Below are 20,785 nucleotides of genomic sequence, written 5' to 3'. Positions count from 1 at the left end.
GATGCTCCCATGCTCTCCTTAATAATTGGCCTGGTATGACTTACTTACTTATGACTTATGTACTGATGTGCATAAAAATATTATCCTGAATGTGCGTTAATGGTTGTCTCTGTACCTTGCGAGTGGCTGCCAATCAGTTCAGGGTATACCCTACCTACTCCCTGTTGTTAGCTAGGATAAGCTCCAATGACCCTTGTGATGATTGACATGCAGTGAAAAATCAACTTTACATGTAGACATTCATATAAAAATACTTGCTCAAATTATTTAAGAATAGTCCAGGCATGCAAACGTGCCACCTTTCGGCGAAATTTCGCCGTTTTGAAATCAAAATGGGTCATTCTTCTGAATCACGTAGATCTGAGGAGAAAAAAATGGGGGGGGGGGGGGGGACATGTTAACGAGCGAGTGAAACTGTTAACTTCAAAACTGTAGTCCATGCTCAAAACTACACTCTAGTCCTATGACCTAGTCCTATCACTGCCACTCTCTTCTCGTGACAACAAATGACTGACAAGAGTGAGAGACGAGAGCACAGTTATCACCAATCAGCAATGAGGAGGCCGAACCCCTCTCCATCCCAGCTTCTCGCCCGGACCCGTTGGAAATTGCGGCAAGGTAAGGGATTAATGTCAAAAATTGTTAACTTCTTAAAGCTAAAAGTTTGAGTGATGGCCTATAATAGTCTCATAAATAATTCAATCGTGTCGTTCGATCAATTCCTGCGCTTGTAATGGTGTCTATAACACAAGTAGTATTCGCTTAATTTCATGATAACGGACTTCAGATAGTCCTCGATATTTACTCGAGGTAGCTCTAACTACTGCGGAAAGCGTTTGTTAACGCTAAAAAAAAAAAAGCAATGAGGTAACTCGAGTGATGAACTAGTCCCTTCCTTACAAGTCATGTTCAGGGCTTTAGTAAATGTCTGAATGGTCACCAGTTATTTTTGACTACGAGTTATTTAAGGCCCCTCTATCGGTGGCGCCGCCAGGGGTGGCCACGGCCACCCCTATAAATTGGTTGGCCACCCCACTGGCCACCCCGCTTGCCAGTATATCGTTAGATTGTTGTAGCATCAGTTATGCATTTCATCCCAAATGATTGCATTTATTTTGTTTTGTTAAATGTAGGACTGTCAAATGTATCATTAACGGGCGATAATTAATTTTTTTAAATTAATCGCGTGAAAATATCGCAATTAACGCATTCGTAGTACGACTCATTCTCGCATTGCCGCAAACAGCCTACAATGGCGTCGTTTTACTTCTGTACAGAGATAAGAGGCAGTGTCAAGTGAGTGGAGTAGATAAAAACGTTCATTGGGGCCGTGCTTTTAATTGGCAAAAGCTCTCCCACAGCAACTATAAATATTGTCGGAAGCGACGTGGGGAAGAATGACAGGAGTCGATCTTTTTCTTAACACCCTGTAGTGTACTCAACGCAGAGAAGAAGTAGCATTTGCAGCCACCACACACAGTCATGGTTGCACCACTTCCCATCATGCATTTGGGCAGAACAGTTAAGTCGCGACAGTATCATTTACTGAAAGCCCAACAAATACACTAGATGGCAATATTTAGTCACAATATACAAACTCACATTTATCCTTTCAGAATGACAAGTCTTTCTATCCGTGGATCCCTTTCACAGAAAGAATGTTAATAATGTTAATGCCATCTTGTGGATTTATTGTTATAATAAACAAATACAGTACTTATGTACAGGATGTTGAATGTATATATCCGTCTTGTCTTATCTTTCCATTCCAACAATAATTTACAGAAAAATATGGCATATTTTAGAGATGGTTTGAATTGCGATTAATTACGATTAATTAATTTTTAAGCTGTGATTAACTCGATTAAAAATTTTAATCGTTTGACAGCCCTAGTTAAATGTACACCTTATGCCTAATATATACATAACACAATAAAACAGAATTGTTGTGTGACTCAAAATGTTGACTGGACAGTTACGGACTATGCAGATTAAATCATCGGTAACATAAAAAAGTACACAATACACCAAAGTATATCAGTAGCCGTGTCCTTATGTCTTTCTGATAGTTTTCCCCTGACCTTTTTACTGCAATAATATAATGAAAACCTGAAATTATAGCTTGTAGTTTTGGCCACCCCAAGATTTTAAGTGGCCCCATCTGGCCACCCCTATGAAAAATTTCTGGAGGCGCCACTGCCCTCTATACTCTCCGATAATTACAGAAAGGGAAGACTTTTGCCTTGTTGTGGAGGTCGTTTCATTTGTTCAGCCATCGAGAGTTTATCAAACCGGAGAGCTCCGCTACAGGTCGCATTTGAAAGTACCCCCATTACCGCGCTTTTCGTACACAACCCCGTTCATAAAACAGCCTACAGGTGTACTTTTGTTTATCCAGTATGATGCCCTGTCAATCGAAGTTAAGGACCATGGGACTAATTGCTTTGGTTGAATGTAAATAAAGTTATGATCACTACATTTAATGCTTTTGAAGACTTGTCATTTATGTATTCCATCCATCCATCTATCTAACACATAATAGTTAAGTGAATGGAATTTATACTGTACCTGTAAATTCATATTTTATGGTGTACAGCTGTTCTCTTAAGCTGCTTAATGCAAATGAGACATATTGTATATTTTATAATTTAGATTTTGTATAATTTGCTACTTAATGTGTCTTATATGTTCTGATTTCAGGATGAGAGATTTAGGAGTGAACGATGCTATTATAATAAAGCAGCTGGATGCAGGCCTCAGGTGTGCTTGGAACCTGGCCTGGCTTGATCTGGAATATCATGTGGAGGTGAAGGGAAAAGACAGGGCATTCCTGTTATCAGATGTGTTTAGGAAGATAGATAAAGCAGGTCATGCAAGGTGCATTCCGTGCCACAAAGAAATAAATTATGGAAACAAAGGGAGCCATGCTTTGTTGGCACATTGTAAAACAGAGATCCACAAAAAGAAAGTGTGCGACCTGTCAGGCACTCATGGTATAGCCAGCCTTCTTTCCAGTGAAGCAGGGCCATCTACATCAGCTCCAAACCAGGGACCAGAGAACATCAGACAGCAGTGCCAGGCAAAGCTTCCAACTCCCATTGCAAATCGTATAGCAAATTCAGAGCTAGGGATAGAGCTTTCAGCTCAGCACAGGCAGCGCCACCAACATTACAAGCCATAACCTGATCCATGTGTTGGTACACAATTGTCTTTTTTTGTTGTAGGCAATGGTTCTTGGAGTGCTAGCAGAGCGCTCTCTTCCCTTCCCTATTGCACCAGTGATTGTGGAGCTTGCTCAAACCCTTGCTCTGGACAAAGAGGCTTTGCAGGGGGTGAAGCTTTCTAGGACCGCTGCAGCTTACAAGATGGTCCATAGACTTGGGCGGACCTACTCCGACAGAACTTTGTCCTACATGAGGAGTAGACCTTTTTTGTTAAATATAGATGAAAGTACAACAAACAACAACAAAAAGGTAATATTCTGAGTTGTTTTCAGTAATGTTTTCAGTTTCATAACTCTTAAGCCTTTAATGATATGATGGGCTATATACAATAACCATTTGGCTTCAAAATGTATGATTTAAAATTTGATGATAATAATTTTTATCCACGATGCATTAGTGTTTATGTGTGTGTTTTTGTTCTGATCCTCCTGTAAAGCATCTTTGAATACCATGAAAAGTGCTATAGAAAAGTGGTTTATTATTATTATTGTTATAATTAAAGGTGCAGTCCATGCTTGTGAGCTACTACCACGATGGCCTGAAGAAAGTTCTTGTCGAGCATTTGGGAACGTTGGGGTTCTTAAAAGGTACTGCTGCCAGCTTGGAGAGAGAGCTCTGTCAGTTCTTTGACCAGAACAAAATTCCATGGAGAAATCTGGTAATCTGGTCTTGATGGATGCATGTGCTGTCATGAGAGGAAGCAAGACTGGCTTGGAGACAAGAATCCACCAGTACTGTCCAGGCCTTCTCGACCTCGATGGGGACTCCTGTCACCATATGCACAATTGTGCAAAGATGTTTGCAGAGCCGTTTGAACGTCACCTGGAGCAGCTATTCAGTGATCTTCAGATGGACCACCAGTGGTGCCCAGATCAGGTACAAATTAAACTAAATTTAATGTGTAGTTTCTTCCTTTAGAGAATATGGAAGTCAATCATCCATCTTAGACAAACCAGAAAAGGGGCTGAAATACTGAAAGATGATTTATATGTCTATATAACCAGAATATAGCTTGAAGTACTTAGACCTTGGTTCCATATTTGGATTAAATGGCAATACATTACTATGTACAGTATATTTCCACTTCATTTGGCAATATGTACAAAACATATTTACAGAGGACTTTAATTTATATATAAAATGAACATGCTGGAATGGATATTGGGCCTTTTAATCAGAGAAATTTTAGAGAATTTAGGTATAGCACTTTAGTAATTTCACAAATTCTCTGTTGGTCAGGTGCAGTACTTTAACCCTAACCCTTTTGATGAACATTCCTGCCTCCAGTCCTCAGAGGGGGTTTGTAAACCATCGCTGGCTCTCAGCGTATGATGCCAGCATGAGCACTTTCAGCATGCTACCAGCCTATAAAGTCCTTTATTATGGGTACTTAAGCATGGAGGACCAGGAACTGTACCAAGAGCCCCTCGAAGCCTTATGCACCCAATACAGTGTGAGTCAGGCAGGAAAAAGCAGGATCAGGTGGATACATGAAGACCTCAAGAGGAAAGGTGAAGAACACTGATCCCCAGTTGCATCTTTCAGACATGCTCATTAAACTTATAAGTTGTGGGTAGTTATCAACATACTACTTTCTTTTTTATGCCTTACTTAGGTATGACCCAGAAGGGCAAAGATCATAAGAAGAGGGTCTGCCAAAAAATCTGGCATCAGGAGACAATCACAAAGCTGCAGCTCAGTGTTTACATTGGTGTCCTGGCCATTTTTAAGGAGTATGTCATGGTTTTCCAGTTGGGTACCAGCCTTTTCTGTCGTGACTGTTCACTAGTGTTGACTAGTGTGTATGTGTACACCACACACACACAAACACACACACTTGCATCCCACTCTTAACCTGCTGGAGGAATCTCTGTGGCCGCTGCTTTGGATGAAAGCGAAATGTAATATAATATGTTTCCATTCACAGGGAAGTGACACATTGATACACAAGCTTCATGAAAAACAGCTTGAGCTGTTCATGTCCTTCTTGGCCTGCTTTGTTAAGGGGCAGTACTTCACAGCATTGTCACCCAGGGCTCTTGTTAATCTGGTCTTGGAGGACCACATGGTTTTGCCTGCAAAAGAGATCTATGTTGGACAGAATGCAGACACATTCAGGTCAAAGACTCCAAATCATGCTGTAAGTACTCTGTAGCATAGGAAGTATTAAATAACCGTTCTAGCCATACATTGGGAACATGTATTCATCATGAACTTTGTTGTGTCATATTTTAGTTGCTGAAGCCATTTATGGAGAAGCTAAAGACCGCTTACACAACCACTGCTGCATATATGCAGGCAAAGCTTCCCTTGGACAGCCAGACCCTGAAGGCCCTCTCTGCTCTCGACCCACTTTTGAGAGGCCATTCTCAAGGACCCATCCAACTGAAGAGACTGAGTGGAATGTTGAATCACCTCCTTCCGACAGACTGTGATGTCCACCAAGAAATCCTGAAGTTCAGTGTTGATCTGGCGTTGCCTGTCTTCAAGGAGGGAGATTGCTTCGTGGAGTGGTGGGATCATGTTTTTCAGAAGGAGAAATATCAGGCCCTCACTGCAATGGTGAAAAGTGCTCTGTCCATCTTCCATGGCCCCAGGGTTGAGTCAGCCTTCAGTCAAATGAATGAAGTGATTGAGAGCAAAAGTGGCAATATGAACATTTTGACCTGCAATGCCATTCAAACTGTAAAATACAACCACCTGGCTAGAGGGAAATCTGCCGTGGAATTGTTCAGAAGGGAGAATGTGCGTAATGGAGAGGTGAACCATGTTTTGTGCAAAAACATCCGGACAGCTGGAACAACCGACAAATGTCAGCAACAACAGCGTTTGAAAAAGGCTGATTGTGGAGTGCTGCAAAGTGCGACAGCAAGTAAAGCCGAGATGGCTGACAAGGAGAAGCAGGCCAGGTTGAGGCACGCAGCTAAGCACAGGAAGAGGGCCTGTGAGATTTTAGTGCAGGCCAAAAAGAAAAAGAAATGAACTTTGTTCTCAATACTGTTAATGCCTTTGACATTGTTTTTTTGTCTACAGTTGTCCAATAAAGACTTGTATATGTTAAATTATTATGTACTGTATTTAATTCGAGATGTCTCTGGTTGCACTATGAAATGCACTTTTCCGCGCTTGCCGTGTGTCCATGTTACTTTGTCACCTTTTTCACCCCTAACCAGTTTGCATGCCTGGAATACATTGCTAGTTACTTAGACGTCAGATAATGTAGAAAATGTTTGTACATAAAAAAATGACAGTTTTGGGTATCGGCCTTTTGTGACGCCAGTTACACCCATGCTCATGCCCACTAATGGACTTGATAATGGGTTTTAATGACAAGGAAGAGCGGATGATTTTGGCATAGCCACATTAAAAAAATAGACAACACCATGTCCATCCCAGCAGAATTTGTTGAATAATTGGAGGGGGGTTATGTAGTGTATGCGTGTACGTGTATGCGGAGAAAAATGTAAATAAAACCCATTTCAAAATGAATTGGACGTTTTTCGCTGTCTATGGCAGCCAGTGAGCCAGTGGCGCCTCCCAAAATTTTTCATAGGGGTGGCCAGATGGGACCACTTAAAATCTTGGGGTGGCCAAAGCTAAAAGCCATAATTTCAGGTTTTCATTATATTATTGCAGTAAAAAGGTCAGGGCCCAGGGGTAAACTATCAGAAAGACTAAAGGACACAGCTACTGGTATACTTTGGTGTATTGTGTAATATTTGATGTTACTAATGATTTAATGTGCAAAGTCCATAACTGTCCAGTCAACATTTTGAGTTCCACAACAATTCTGTTTTATTGCGTTGTATATATATATATATATATTAGGCATAAAGTGTACATTTAACTAGGGCTGTCAAACGATTACAATTTTAATCGAGTTAATCACAGCTTAAAAATTGATTAATCGTAATTAATCGCAATTCAAACCATCTCTAAAATATGCCATATTTTTCTGTAAATTATTGTTGGAATGGAAAGATGAGACAAGACGGATATATACATTCAACATCCTGTACATAAGTACTGTATTTGTTTATTATAACAATAAATCTACAAGATGGCATTAATATTATTAACATTCTTTCTGTAAAAGGGATCCACGGATAGAAAGACTTGTCATTCTTAAAGGATAATTATGAGTTTGTATATTGTGACTAAATATTGCCATCGAGTGTATTTGTTGAGCTTTAAGTAAATGATACTGTAGCGACTTAACTGTTCTGCCCAAATGCATGATGGGAAGTGGTGCAACCATTACTGTGTGTGGTGGCTGCAAATGCTATATCTTCTTTGCGTTGGGTACACTACAGGATATTAATAAAAAAGATCAACTCCTGTCATTCTTCCCCACGTCGCATCCCACAATATTTATAGTTGCTGTGGGAGAGATGACAAAGCTTTTGCCAATTAAAAGCACGGCCGCATTGAATGCTTGTATCTACTGCACTCTGCCTCTTATCTCTGTATATAATAGTCTGGAACCGGTCTTCTGCATGTTCCAAGAACAAGAACCAAGCAGGGTGAGGCAGCATTTAGTTATTATGCTCCTCACCTCTGGAACAAGTTACCTGAACGTCTGAAGTATACTCAAACTGTTAGCTCTTTTAAATCAGGGCTAAAAACGCTTTTGTTTAGTACTGCATATCCATAACTGTCTATATATTTCAATCTACTTGGTTTCTATTCCTCTTGTGCTTATCTCCATTGCTGATTTCAATTATTATTAGTAGTAGTAGTTTTTGTTTTATTTTTATTTATTTATTTTTATTCTATTTGTTATTAAATGTGATTTTTATGTATAATTTTATTTCCGATTTTGATTGTCTTGGTTTTTACGTTGTATTAATTTAAATGTGATTTTTATGATCTTCATGTGATGTAAAGCACTTTGGATTGCCTTGTGTTGAATTGTGCTATGTTGCGATAAATATTTTCACGTGATTCATTAAAAAAAATGAATTACCGCCGGTTAGCGCGATAAATTTAACAGCCCTACATTTAACAAAACAAAATAAATGCATTCATTCGGGATGAAATGCATAACTGATGCTACATCAATCTAACTATATACTGGCAAGCGGGGTGGCCAGTAGGGTGGCCAACCAATTAAATGCGCGGAGCAACAGTCTTTCACATGAAAGTTATTTTAGAATGGTGCACTGCAAGAAGCGCAGGGTGACGCCATGCAATGATGTTTGTTAAATGCCTTTGAAAAGTAGAAATTCCAGGCGATCATAAAGTTACATCGTCAGTTACTAACGTCAAAGGCTTTGAAAATTTGTCTCTGAAAGCATTCTTTGATCCGTTTCATTAAACTCGTTAAGCTGCCCACGTAGACTTTATAAATGAGTAATCATTCGAAGGTGGAAGGTGGAAAACGGTCACGTTTGTTTTGATGCCTCTTGGACACAAGACTTTTTCCGTCAAATGTACACTTCCTCTTCGGACTGGAGTTCCTCTCGTTCATCGAAACAAAATGAAGTACGGACACGTGCATGTTTCCTGTCTTCACTTTGAATGACTTTAACGATAACTGCAATTTTGCAATATTTTACGCCCGTGAAGCGTTTATATAACATTGGCATCTGGCTTTGTTGATAACCTTGATTTCTGTTGTTGTTTTTAGTAGAGTAGCTATTGTAGAAACGACATAATTAAGACGCCATAAGGCATTTTACTTTGAAGCGTCGCCTTATTGACCGGATATGTGCGAATCATTGTACAGAGGCTTACGCCACTGGTGCTCGCTTTCTGTGATGGCTGCACGGGACCATATCAGCCATGTTTGCTAAATTAAAACCCAAAGGTTAGGCAAGAGTTGTGTATTATTTATCGCGGTGCCATCTTCGCTCCGAGCCATCTACGACGCGGGGTACAGACACCCGTGCATTCGAGATCCACGGAACGAAAGGTTTGCAGGATTGGAGTGAGATCTCAATACAAGTTTCGATCTCGCAGGGTGGGAAGATGATGCTCTGCGAAAACTGCTCGTGTGTATTTCGGCGTAAACAATGTAACTTCATCAGGCTGCTAGCTTACGTTAGCCGACGAACAAAGGCAAAGCTTACCCGGCTGTTAAGAATCGTTATGTTCACAATTTTCCGTCTAGAAGAGGTGAATATAAATCCGTAACGGGTTACTAACCAGCGTGGTTGTGTATTCACGGCACATGCACCCGATCTTATAAAGAACGATATTGGGTTAGCTTCTTTGAGTAGCATTGGCTCGCTAGGTTTTCCATTGTGATGATTTAGCGTAATAACCTTGGAACGGAAAAGCGTGTGTTTGGCTCCGTTGTGAATGAAACCGCATTACATGTATTCTTGTCGGCCTAGACTCCCAATTTACCACTTCCGAAAAGAGACTAGCATCGGTCTGGCATGAATTGTTCTCGTGAGAATGAAGCTAGTACCGCTTAGCCAAAGCGGCGCTCGTCATGGCCTCGTTGAATTAGGAAATCAAGTATTTAGAGGGTTACTTGGGTTAGTACGAGAGACGTAAATCGGGCCTGTTGGGTGAATGTATCGTATTCGATTATTTGAATACATGATTCAGACGAAGTTTGTTCTTGCGTTGGTGTTTATCGCGGATGTTGTGTACATGTTTTGCAGCGTCTCATCAAGCCGGACTGACGAACCTCTTGTGGGCTTAGTCTACTTTTGCGTTGCGTATCGCTGGGCCTCGCTGGCATCTGCTAGTCGTCGCCGCTGCGTGCGACATTTTGAAGCGTGTTGTTTGGGAGCAAAATGGTGCTGACAGGAGGTGATACTTGACCACTATTATAAATAGGCGTTTACACTTTGTCATAATTATATCAACTAGTACTACAGAATAGGAAAATGCTGATGGACGTGTTTTGAATCCGTAATTGCGGTGTTGGCAGTATGAATAATTGCGCCCTTCTCCCTTGTATGTATTAACGTGTCTGTTTTTTTGTTCTAGATGGAGGCAAATAATCATTTCAACTATGGCACCCATTCCTCACCAAACTCAGGACTGAAACGCTCCTCAGGGGATTCCCATTATACTAATGGTTCCTCCATGAGTTTTCCTCAGCAAGGAAAGAGTGGGTAGCTTTACAGATACCATCAAGTTTGCTTTGTTTTTAAATGCAACTGCAATGTTTCCTATGCTTGACAGATATGAATGGCGAAATGAATGTGAATGGCGTCACTACTGCGCTCGGGTCTGGGCCACCTGCTTCCCAACCACCTTCCAGTCCTTATCCGCTTATCAGCAACCACCTTCAGAGCAGCATGGGCTACCTGTGGGGAGGACACCCTCAGTTCAGTCCGGGCATGGCCGCGTCTGCCGTGCACGGCGTGCATCAGAAGCAGCCGACACCGGGCATTGTACAGCCTCAGTCACATCACTTCCAGGCTCAAGGACCATACCAACTGAATGGGGATGTGGATAACTCCCAACAGTCGCTTCTGGCAGGCCCATCAAACATGCCCCCTACTAGCAGTCAGTTTTGGAATAGAAGTAACCCAGCCCCACAGAGTGCTGCTTACACTTCACGCAGCATGTTTGGGACATATGAGAGTCAGGCACATCGTGGCATTTCTCCGCCACAACATAACCAGCAAGTGTCCCCTCCATCATCACAGCATCACCTCCACCCCAACCTGCGACCACCAATTCACCTCACGCAACATTACGGCGTGTTGTCGAACGGGATGCCGTACTACCAGCAGCAGCATGTATCTCTGACGTCTCCCCAGCACCCAAAGCAATCTACATCACAAGGTCAGAGGATGCAAAATTTCCAGAACAGCTCTAAGTTTGATGCTGTCACTGTAATATTTCACTGTCAATTTGGGGATCTTATAGTAATGATCAATTGTTGATTGCAACAAACCGAAAGGCCTAAGAATTTGCCCTTGGTTTCATCGACTCGTAACATTTTACATCTGTTTGAGAGTCTTTTTTTTTTTTTTTTTTTTTCCATTGTCCGATAACACCAAGGTTAAACACTTCCGCCATAATCCCCAAAAGCGTGGCTAGTACGAACACTTTTGTTCTGCTGATCATCAAAAGAACAACAGTAAACAGTATGGAGGAGTTTGGGCATACTGGTGCCCAAACTTCAGCATGCTTCTGTATACTCATAAAGCATGGTAGCGGTTCGGTTCAGTTCAGTTCACTTTATTAGAAGTCCTTTGAAAGGGTACGGAGCTGTAAATAAAATAAAAACAATTTAAGAAAAGACGCCGTGGGAAGAATAAAGGAATAAATCAAATGAAATTAAGTTCAATACATTAAATTAATTCAATTAAATACGATAAATTGTTAGAATGTGTACAATAATAAATAAGATAAAGTCATCAGACTTTTGGTCTGTTTTTTGAGGGGGAGAGGATTTTACTTTTAGTTACTTTGAGCACCACTCAACTCATACAGCAATGATACCTTTGTATACTCACGTCAACACAGATATAGCAGCACCCCAAAATTATGTTAAATCACCAGTATTATTTAAACGCTATGAATGCAGTGCCATTGACGTCATGCCATCACAAGCTTCTTTACATGTCACAAAGCAAATGGCTGTTCAGCATCGTCCAAAAGTTGTCTTCAAAGCCACTAGCATCTAGTCCAAATTTGCAGAGTTTAGTAAACACAGCCTGTAAATATTGAGACATGATGGTAAATGGACTTACTGTAAGTAGTGCATTTATCTACAATTATGACAGTGCCCAAAGTGCTTAATGATGATCACTGGCTTTAATTGGATCCATAGAACAACTAATGGTTAGTCGTGCCTACTTCAGAAACACCTACCTAGCGATCAAGAAAGTACAGATTTCTTCTCCAGCTATTGAAATTGATTAATAATTCGTAAAAACAAGAAGTGGCTGTATTTCAATTGACTTCTATATAAAGCACGACCACATTTCCTCATGCTATTTTATGTCCAGTTGTATTCAGTTGCATTTGGTATTTGACATGTGACATGGGCATACTAATGGCTAACCAGCGGGTGCCACTGTTTACCCTAAAATGTTATTACCGACCAATTAGAGAAGCTATATTTTTAAAATAATTTGTAGGAAATTGATAACAACCTCGCTGATCGAATAATATCTAGTAGCATCATAGAATGTTTATTTCCGTCACTTATTTAAATATAGGGCACTTCTTCAAAACACTACAATACTATTTTAAGAGCTGCAGATGGTTATTTACCAAGACCTACACATTTAGCAAACACTAATTACATATGCACTTCTTTATATTTTTGTTTCTGATTGAGTGGTGTTTTTATTCTCAGTGCATATGCGGGAGGAAAGCAAGGAGCCAAACAAAGGCTCTAGCCGCACAGAGGAGACAGCTGCTGCTACCAGGCCACCCAACTCTTCATCGACTTCTGTCAGACATGTGAGGGAACATGAAAGTTCTGAGAAGCTAATTGTGCAACCACCAGAGGGCGTAAGAGTGACTGCAGCAAGCACACCACCTCGGGCACTCGCTGCACCTTTAACATCTGCAGCAGCATCTCAGAATAAGATGTCTAGTGCTCCTGCAATTGATTCTCCCATGGCTTCCCCTGCATCATCTATTGGTTCTCACCCTGATATCAAATCTACTCCACCCCAGGCATCAACTCCTTCCCCCAGGCATTCCTCACCTCCTCTTCCTTTTGCTACTGAGATGACACTTCCTGGATCGAAACATCTCGTGGTAGGGTCCTTGTCTTCCTCCTCATCTACAACACATCCAAAGTACTGCCCACCTCCAGGCTTGACTGACAGTGTTTCCGGAGATGCCCAGCATCAGTCTATTTCTAGATCAATTACAGCAGTCTTAACACCTGCTATTGTGTCCACATCATCATACTCTGGTTCTACACCCATCTCATCTCTTCAACAAATGGTCCAAGGCTCTAAGATCCCCCTGATGCCAGCTGTACCATCAAACTTATCAAAATGTGATTCATCAGGAAGCATTCGTTCTTCGACAGGGTCGTCTCCTGACATGTCTCAATCGACACAGGGAATGCCTTCTACTGTTGTTAAACCCCAGCATGACTCTTTGTACTCTGCCGCAGCTGTTGGTTCTGGTCACGCCAACGTCTCTGTATCACCAACACCAGAGGGGCTTAATTCACCTTCCCTGTCAGCCCGTGACAGTCCCTCAGCCAGCCCTCTCATTACCCTACCTCTACGAACCACGCAAAGTACCGGAACTGCACCGGTTTTGAACCCTCCTGCCTTGGCATCTGTGCCTCCTGCGACATCTTCCAAAAGGAATCAGAGTTCTGACTCTGGGCAGAATCCTTCTACTTCATCTTCTGTCAGTGTGCTGAATCAGTTACTTGTGTTGCCAGAGCACCAGGGTCACAGTAACATGGAGAAAGACTTCGTACATGGAAAGGGTACAACGGGGGAAGTATGTCCCACTAATGTAGAGTCAAGCAAAGGGAGAACGCACAAAGTTTCTGATCCTCAGAAATCATCTGATCTTCCAGGGCAACATTTGCCGAGTGAGCATGAGCCCAGTAACAAACACTCCTCACTGATTGTTGAAACCAGTTTTGACCACTCTTCGCTCTCTTCCCAATATGGGGAAAGTTCAGGCACGCCAGCAAGAATTCATATCAGTTCCTTCTTGGATAAGTCCTTTGCTAACAGCACCCCAAATATACGTGACTCCAGAAGCTTTGGCAACGGCTTTCATTCTGGAAATGCCAGTTCTCAGTTTGCCAGCATTTGCCATACAGAAGAACAACGATCTTCTCTTTATGAGACAACTGGAGATGGTAGCTCATCTATGGACTATTCAAGCCTGAACTCCACCCAGGAGCGTGAAAGGTCTGAGACAGGAGAGTCCATGCTGGAGTCTTCACTCAACAATGCTTCATTTGGACCCTCTCAACGACATCACCAAGGTAACTTTGTTTCATCATAAGGCTAAACTGAACTCTAGCTTCAGAAACCAATAAACATAATATAATGTTTTTGTTTAGAGACCGGACCGGACTGGATTCCTGTTGGTCTTCATGCACCAGACCCTAATGCCACTGCAATCGAGTTCATTTCCACTCCAAGTTGCAAGACGAGGGATGAGAATTTTATCGCCTTCAGTACACCAGCACACAGACCTGCTGAGCACTCACTGCAGCCAGTTGCAGATCAGGTTTTTTCAGCCACTGGAGGCTCTCTGAAAAGCCCAGTAAAACCTTGCAAACCTCAGTCGCCAAAGGCATTATGGATTAGAAAATCAGGTTTTTAATATTCTTATTGACTATAAGGTCTGCAGCGGTCAGAGTTCATTTCATAATATGCATTTCTATTCTACTTTTAAAGCTCCCAAGGAGGCAAAGAGAAGACCTCGTGGTCGAACACCTAGGGTGGACAAGATCGATTCTGCAGATGGGGAAAACAAAGAGGAGGGAGCCAAGGGAAGGAAGAGAAAGGTGTCGCTCAGACCAGAGCAGGTCACAGAAACATCGAACAAATGCGACCAGATTCAGCCTCCATCTGAGGAGATTGATTCAATCACAGCCACAATTGAAGCAGTTCTTGCCAACACATCAGCTATCACTTTACCCTTTGAGAAATCCAAGAAGATTAAAAGAGCGAAGAAACATGAGCAAGATGGAAAGGATGATAGCACACAAAATGATGATACTGGAGAAGCTGCCAGTGATGCAGAGGACAACGTAGATGAAACGTCCACGTCAGGCAGAGGTGAGAAAACTTTTGTTTTGATCAAACAGGTGATAGTCCTGTGTTGACTCACTTTGTTTTTTTAATAGGTACATCTGTCAAGAGGAGGGTTGCAACAGAACAGCAGGTCCAGTTCCCTCTGCTGCATGGGTAACATACCTATCACTTTTTTCAAGGGAATAGATGAGAATGACCAGATTCAGAGTTGATTGAATTTGTTTAAAGGGTATCCTTAGCATTTTACTTGTTTAAGTATGCAGAATCATAGAGTACCTTCTTACTCTGTCGCTGCAGAAATGCAGCTCATACAAAAGGCCGCACTCAATGTAACAGGATATGGACAGCGATCACAGTGCCCAAGTTTATTCTTAAGACAGTTCTATTTCTTGCTGATGATTGCCCTGGAAGGTCCCCAGTTCATTTGTGTATGTGTCCAATTGAGGATTACAGATATTATTTAGTGTACAGTAATTCCAGCGTAGTGGATTGGGTGCAAAAAAATGTGATGATGGATATCTCTAACTGTAACTCTGAATGTCTTAGGTTTTTAAACTGTACATCGATTTGATTTAGCCTGAAGAGTCGCTGCTCGCAGAGCTGCTAGGACAGCGTAATTGCGTCCAGTTGCTCGCAACATTTTCATCATTTGGTCTGTAAAAAAATACCCCAACAAACACCATCAAACATATCATTACTACGTCCTTGTGCAACACAGTACATTCGTTCACTCAAAGAATACCAACACACCGCTTGGAGCACTAAAGAGAGAAACGACTGAATTTCAAGTAAACATAGGGCTGGCTACCTCGCAGTCATTTTGCTCTCCTTGTATGAGTTTACAAGAAACTGAGAGCCGACCGAAAAATTATTTGAATAATAATTTGAATACATTTGTCAGTTATGAGTCAGTGATACCCTTTAACAATGACTTAATGTCTCTCTTGATAGATGGAAAAGAGAGATCCGTGTGAGGAAGTTGAATGATCGCATGAGGGGGGAAACCTGGTATTACACACCTTGCGGAAGAAGAATGAAGCAGTTCCCAGAGGTTATCAAGGTAATTTTTATTTGCATTTTAAAAAGATCAAAAAAATATGTTGTTATAAAAGGTACACATTATTGAACATTTCTTTCAAATGATGTCCCTCAGTACTTGAAGAAACACCAGGGTGGTATCGTCACCAGGGAACACTTTAGCTTTAGTCCGAGGATGCCTGTCGGAGACTTTTATGAAGAAAGGGAAAGTCCTGAGGTTATTGAAATTCCAGCATTTGTGATTATAGTTCTGATCACTGCAAGTTTCTGAAGTACATCAAACAATGACACTTTATCTTCTTTATGATGTGTGGCAGGGTGCGAAGTGGTTTCTTTTGGCTAATGAGGAGATTCCCTCTATGATCATGGCCATTACTGGCAGGCGAGGTCGACCGCCGAACCCTGAAAAAGAGAAACTGAACAGGCTTGGTGGGCCGAAAACAGGGCAGGCCCGCCGCCCAGGTAGACCACCCAAACCCAAGATGATTGACTTCCTTAGTAAAGTTGATGCCAAGCTTTTGCAGAGACTGGAGGATAAGGGTGAGTAACCATGATGATAAATTCGAACAATTGTGTTGGATAGGGCTTGTTGTAGTATTAGTAGTAGTAAGCTTGGTCCAGGTAACAAATATTTATTTGTTTGGACTAATACCAAAAATCTGCAATTACAGAGTCACTCACAGAGGAAGAAAAGGAGAAAATGGCAAAAATCAAGAAGAAAATGAAGAGAAAGGTTTGTACCGCATGACTCCATTACACCAATCGGACTCAAGCTTGCAGGTCTATGATCACGTTGGGTTGTGTCGTCTTTAAAGCTCTGTAAAAAAATAAAGTATTTGACGTAGAGCGCTGCCGTCAACATGACTCAAAGCCCGAATTTTAATAAAATATTATACATAATATATATTATTATTAGGGCTGTCAAAATTAACGCGTTAACGCGCGGTAATTAATTTTTAAAATTAATTACGTTAAAATATTTGACACAATTAACGCACATGTCCCTCTCAGACAGTATTCTGCCTTTTGGTAAGTTTTACAGCAAGGCGTTTTGTGCTGTCTAACAGCGAACTCTTGTGGTCGCTTTGCGACATGGTTTATTTTTTTCATGCCAGTTCAATATGGGCTGCACGACGTCTCTGTTGTGCTTATATGATCCTTGGAAAAGATTTGTCCGTAAGTATGGTTGTTGTAAAGAATGTACATATTATATTAATAAGCGAAATGTTATATTTTTTGTATGAGGCGCTTTTTGTTTATGTTTAGTCAACCTGTATAGCGTGCTAAGCTAACGTTGCTAATGCAATGCTTGTTTACTTTTTTTTTTGTAGTTTTACGTAAACGGTCTAAAGAGGACAATGGTTTGAGGCCATTTTATTAATAAATCAGATGAAAAAGGAAAAAGTCTGATTATTAAGGCGTCGTTCAATAGCTGTCTAGCTTTGGAAAAAGTAGACGCTTCGGAGTGAGGACAGCATAGACAGATTTAAATGACAGTAGAGTGAAATGCCCACTACAGTCCTTATGTACCGTATGTTGAATGTATATATCCATCTTGTGTCTTATCTTTCCATTCCAACAATTTATTTTACAGAATATATATATAATTCACAGAAAAATATGGCATATTTTATAGATGGTTTGAATTGCGATTAATTAATTTTTAAGCTGTAATTAACTCGATTAAAAATTTTAATCGTTTGACAGTCCTAATTATTATATATAATATAATAGATATTATTATATATATTATATCTATATTATATCTATTATAGAAGAAGAAGATAGATAGAAGATATATATTTGGCACCAATTCCAATTGACCACGGAAAACCAGAAATATAATCCTTTTATTTCATAATAGGAAATGTTCTCATCTTTCTTAACTAGAGGGCACTCATGCTCTTTGGATGAATGATGCTTCATTTATGTAATTTGTTTTCTCTCGTCTGACTTCAATATTTTTTTGTGTTCCTTTGGGTTAATGTTTTTATGTAATAGGTTATAATACAGTATAATAACAGTTCATATCGATAACTTTGTGCTTAGAAAAAAATACTATTGTTTAAAAAAAAAAAAAAAAAATCAAACATCGTAAGCAGTTTCTCACAATGTTACTTATTGAGTATTCTTTTCAACAAATACTTGTAGTTGTACTTGCACATTTTTTTGAATGACTACTTGAGTAATATTAATTTGAAGAAACGCTATTCTTACTTGGTTAAAATCTTTACTTACTCTACCAACCTCTGATTATGAATAACGATTCATTCTAGTGACTGTTTTGCTAACAGCTTGAATAACATCTCTGAAAACAGACATTAGCCTGAGCTATGCTAGGTTGTTCTGTAATTGATTAACAAACAAAACAGGGCCATATAAATATACATGGACGTTAATATATCAAGTAAGGGCCCGCAAAATACTGTCCCACTGGCCACAGTTGGCCCCACGCCACAAGTTTGAGATCCCCGTTTTGCAATGTGATCGCGATGTGACTTTCATGCCCAATTCTCATTTTGTATGAACCACATAGGCCAGAATCAGGAGAAGAGAGGATGCGAAAATGAAGAAAATCAGAGAGGACAAAAAGAAAGCCAAGGTATTTTCCCCTCAAATATTTATCACTCATACGGCCACCACTGTTTGCTCATCACCACTACATGTATGTTCTGACCTGGGTTTCTACTACAGATTTTGGAAATGCAGGCTGAACCCCAAGATTCTGGAAGCCCACAGACAAATGAGCTTTCATCACAGCCAGTTGATGAGCCCAGGAAGCCCGGTCGCCGAAGATCTGTCAAGGTTGAGACTCCTCCTCCTGTTCAGCAGACTGATGAAGAGAGAATAGCTCAGGGCAAGAGGGTGCTGAGTGCTCGTGGTAAAGCCAAGGCTCTGGCCAAAGTTCAAGCAGAGGCAGAAGCAGCAGCTCGGGCTGCCCTGGCAGCGAAGAAAAACGCAGAAAGGAGAGTGCAGACACAAAGACGTCTGGAGGAACGTCGAAGGCAACAGCTAATTATCGAAGAGCTGAGGAAACCCACTGAAGATATGTGTCTCACTGATCACAAAGTGAGTTTTTCCACATTGTCTGCGATTGCAGATATCAAGGTTATAATGGCCTCTATCTTCTCTTGCAGCCCCTGCCAGAGCTTTCCCGTGTCCCAGGTGTGATTCTTTCTGGCACTGCTTTTGCCCACTGCCTGGCTGTGGTAGAGTTCCTTCATGCTTATGGAAAGCTGATTGGCCTCAATGTACCAAAAGACATCCCCAGCCTTGCAACCTTACAAGAGGGTCTACTTGACGTGGGTGAAAGCCAGGGGGAGGTCCAAGATTTGCTCATAAAACTAATGGAAGCGGCACTCCGTGATCCTGGCCTGCCATCATATTATCAAGTGTGTAATAGTTCAACTTTGCCTGAGCATTTTTCTCTCCCCCCCTTTTACACTTAACTGTCCATTTTCCAATTCTATTAACTCATTGGCTGCCATCAGCAGTGATACACGTCAAATCCATTTGAACTGGGTTATCTGGCATCGAAAGATGTTTCAGTGCCTTTGACGGCAATAGAGATATAATCAATCCTCCCCCATTCAAATGGATTCTATTCAAATTGATTCGTCTATCCCCGTCTGTGGCAGCCAATAAGTTAATTAATTAAAGAACATGCAAGGGGAAAAACAACACATTTATAATGTGCACCCCGGTGGGAAAAAATCTTTAAATTTTTATTTATTTTTTTTAAATGGAAAAAAAACAATGTGTCGAAAAATGTAAATTAAAGCCATTGGGGGGGGGGCAATTTTTTCCCCCCCGTAAATTGACTTGAACTCACTAGTTTCGCAGGTTTAAGAGTCCCAATTTTGGTCGTTTGAAACTGTTTGTTACAGCTTTAAAGAAAAGTACAGTGGGGAGAACAAGTATTTGATACACTGCCAATGGGAAAACCCATTGGCAGTGTATCAAATACTTGTTCTCCCCACTGTACGTATATTGTGCACTAAAATACTTGGTACAAAATACATTTCACCTTAAGAGCATAGCTTAATGCTTGTAGACAATGGTATATGCCACTGTATAAAATCTTAAAACTTAAAAAAAAATAAAAAAAAAATAGAAAAACATTTAAAAAAGAAACAACCAAGTTCAAAACCTGAAGAGATAGTGAGAACAGGAACAGTAACTAGTTTTTTTTCTTTTTTAAATGTTGTTTACACCTGTGTCAACTTTATCAATGTTTGTGGTGTCCGCGTGTCTGTATAGCTGAAAGCAACACAATTGCCACGCTCGTAAGTGGTGCCATTACTTTCTCCATTATCGAGGTCTTAAAATAAATGCGCATACATAATATATTTTGCACAACTGCCGCTTAATATGAAGGTCATGTCTACTAGGTGTTACCTTTCCCTTTAAAGCAGTATAGACAGTTGGAAGGTTGTTGATCTGTTTCCATTGTTTTGATGTTGTAATGGTAATATGCCAAAGTTACCATGTGGTCATTTTAAAAACGGTTCATTTTTAAAGCACATCTGGTTTGTTTGATTAAAGCTTGCTTTTTCCCCCTTCCTTATTAGTCAGTAAAGATCCTTGGGGAAAAGCTGGTTGATCTCCAACTGACTCGCAGCACGGTTTCAGAGGTGCTGCGCATCTTTCTGGAATCTCATGGCTATGAGACAGAAGTGTGCAACACATTGAGGACCAAGTCTTTCCACACCTTGCCTCCAGAAACCAAGGCAGCCGTGCTGGGTTTTGTGGTAGAGGAGCTCAACGGTAGCAACATAGTGACAAGGTTTGAAGCACTCTTTACGATTTACAATTCAACAAGTTATATTTAACCAAGATTCTCATGTCCAC

The 20,785-nt window shown here is 40.8% G+C and overlaps 1 protein-coding gene across 6 annotated transcripts in view; it reads left to right on the top strand.

The window, feature by feature from the left end:
- Positions 1-8,554: 8,554 nt before the first annotated feature.
- Positions 8,555-20,785, top strand: part of baz2a (bromodomain adjacent to zinc finger domain, 2A) — a 28,049-nt gene continuing 15,818 nt past the window's right edge. For 2 of the 6 annotated variants that reach the window (XM_057829317.1, XM_057829312.1), the window contains exons 1-15: positions 8,555-8,708; positions 10,170-10,293; positions 10,368-10,976; positions 12,502-14,118; positions 14,197-14,454; positions 14,537-14,920; positions 14,989-15,049; positions 15,848-15,956; positions 16,050-16,151; positions 16,252-16,474; positions 16,606-16,667; positions 18,471-18,536; positions 18,629-19,003; positions 19,072-19,326; positions 20,506-20,720. In XM_057829317.1, the coding sequence (XP_057685300.1) occupies positions 8,655-8,708; positions 10,170-10,293; positions 10,368-10,976; positions 12,502-14,118; positions 14,197-14,454; positions 14,537-14,920; positions 14,989-15,049; positions 15,848-15,956; positions 16,050-16,151; positions 16,252-16,474; positions 16,606-16,667; positions 18,471-18,536; positions 18,629-19,003; positions 19,072-19,326; positions 20,506-20,720 (4,514 nt within the window). In that variant the 5' untranslated portion in view covers positions 8,555-8,654. Of the gene's footprint in view, positions 8,709-8,887; positions 9,342-10,169; positions 10,294-10,367; positions 10,977-12,501; positions 14,119-14,196; positions 14,455-14,536; positions 14,921-14,988; positions 15,050-15,847; positions 15,957-16,049; positions 16,152-16,251; positions 16,475-16,605; positions 16,668-18,470; positions 18,537-18,628; positions 19,004-19,071; positions 19,327-20,505; positions 20,721-20,785 lie in introns of those variants that run through there. The other 4 variants (XM_057829315.1, XM_057829314.1, XM_057829316.1 and 1 more) reach the window with 4 other exon arrangements.

The sequence above is a fragment of the Corythoichthys intestinalis genome, chromosome 2 (assembly GCF_030265065.1).
Source record: "Corythoichthys intestinalis isolate RoL2023-P3 chromosome 2, ASM3026506v1, whole genome shotgun sequence".
NCBI lineage: Eukaryota > Metazoa > Chordata > Actinopteri > Syngnathiformes > Syngnathidae > Corythoichthys > Corythoichthys intestinalis.
This window is presented reverse-complemented; position numbering and strand designations above follow the sequence as displayed.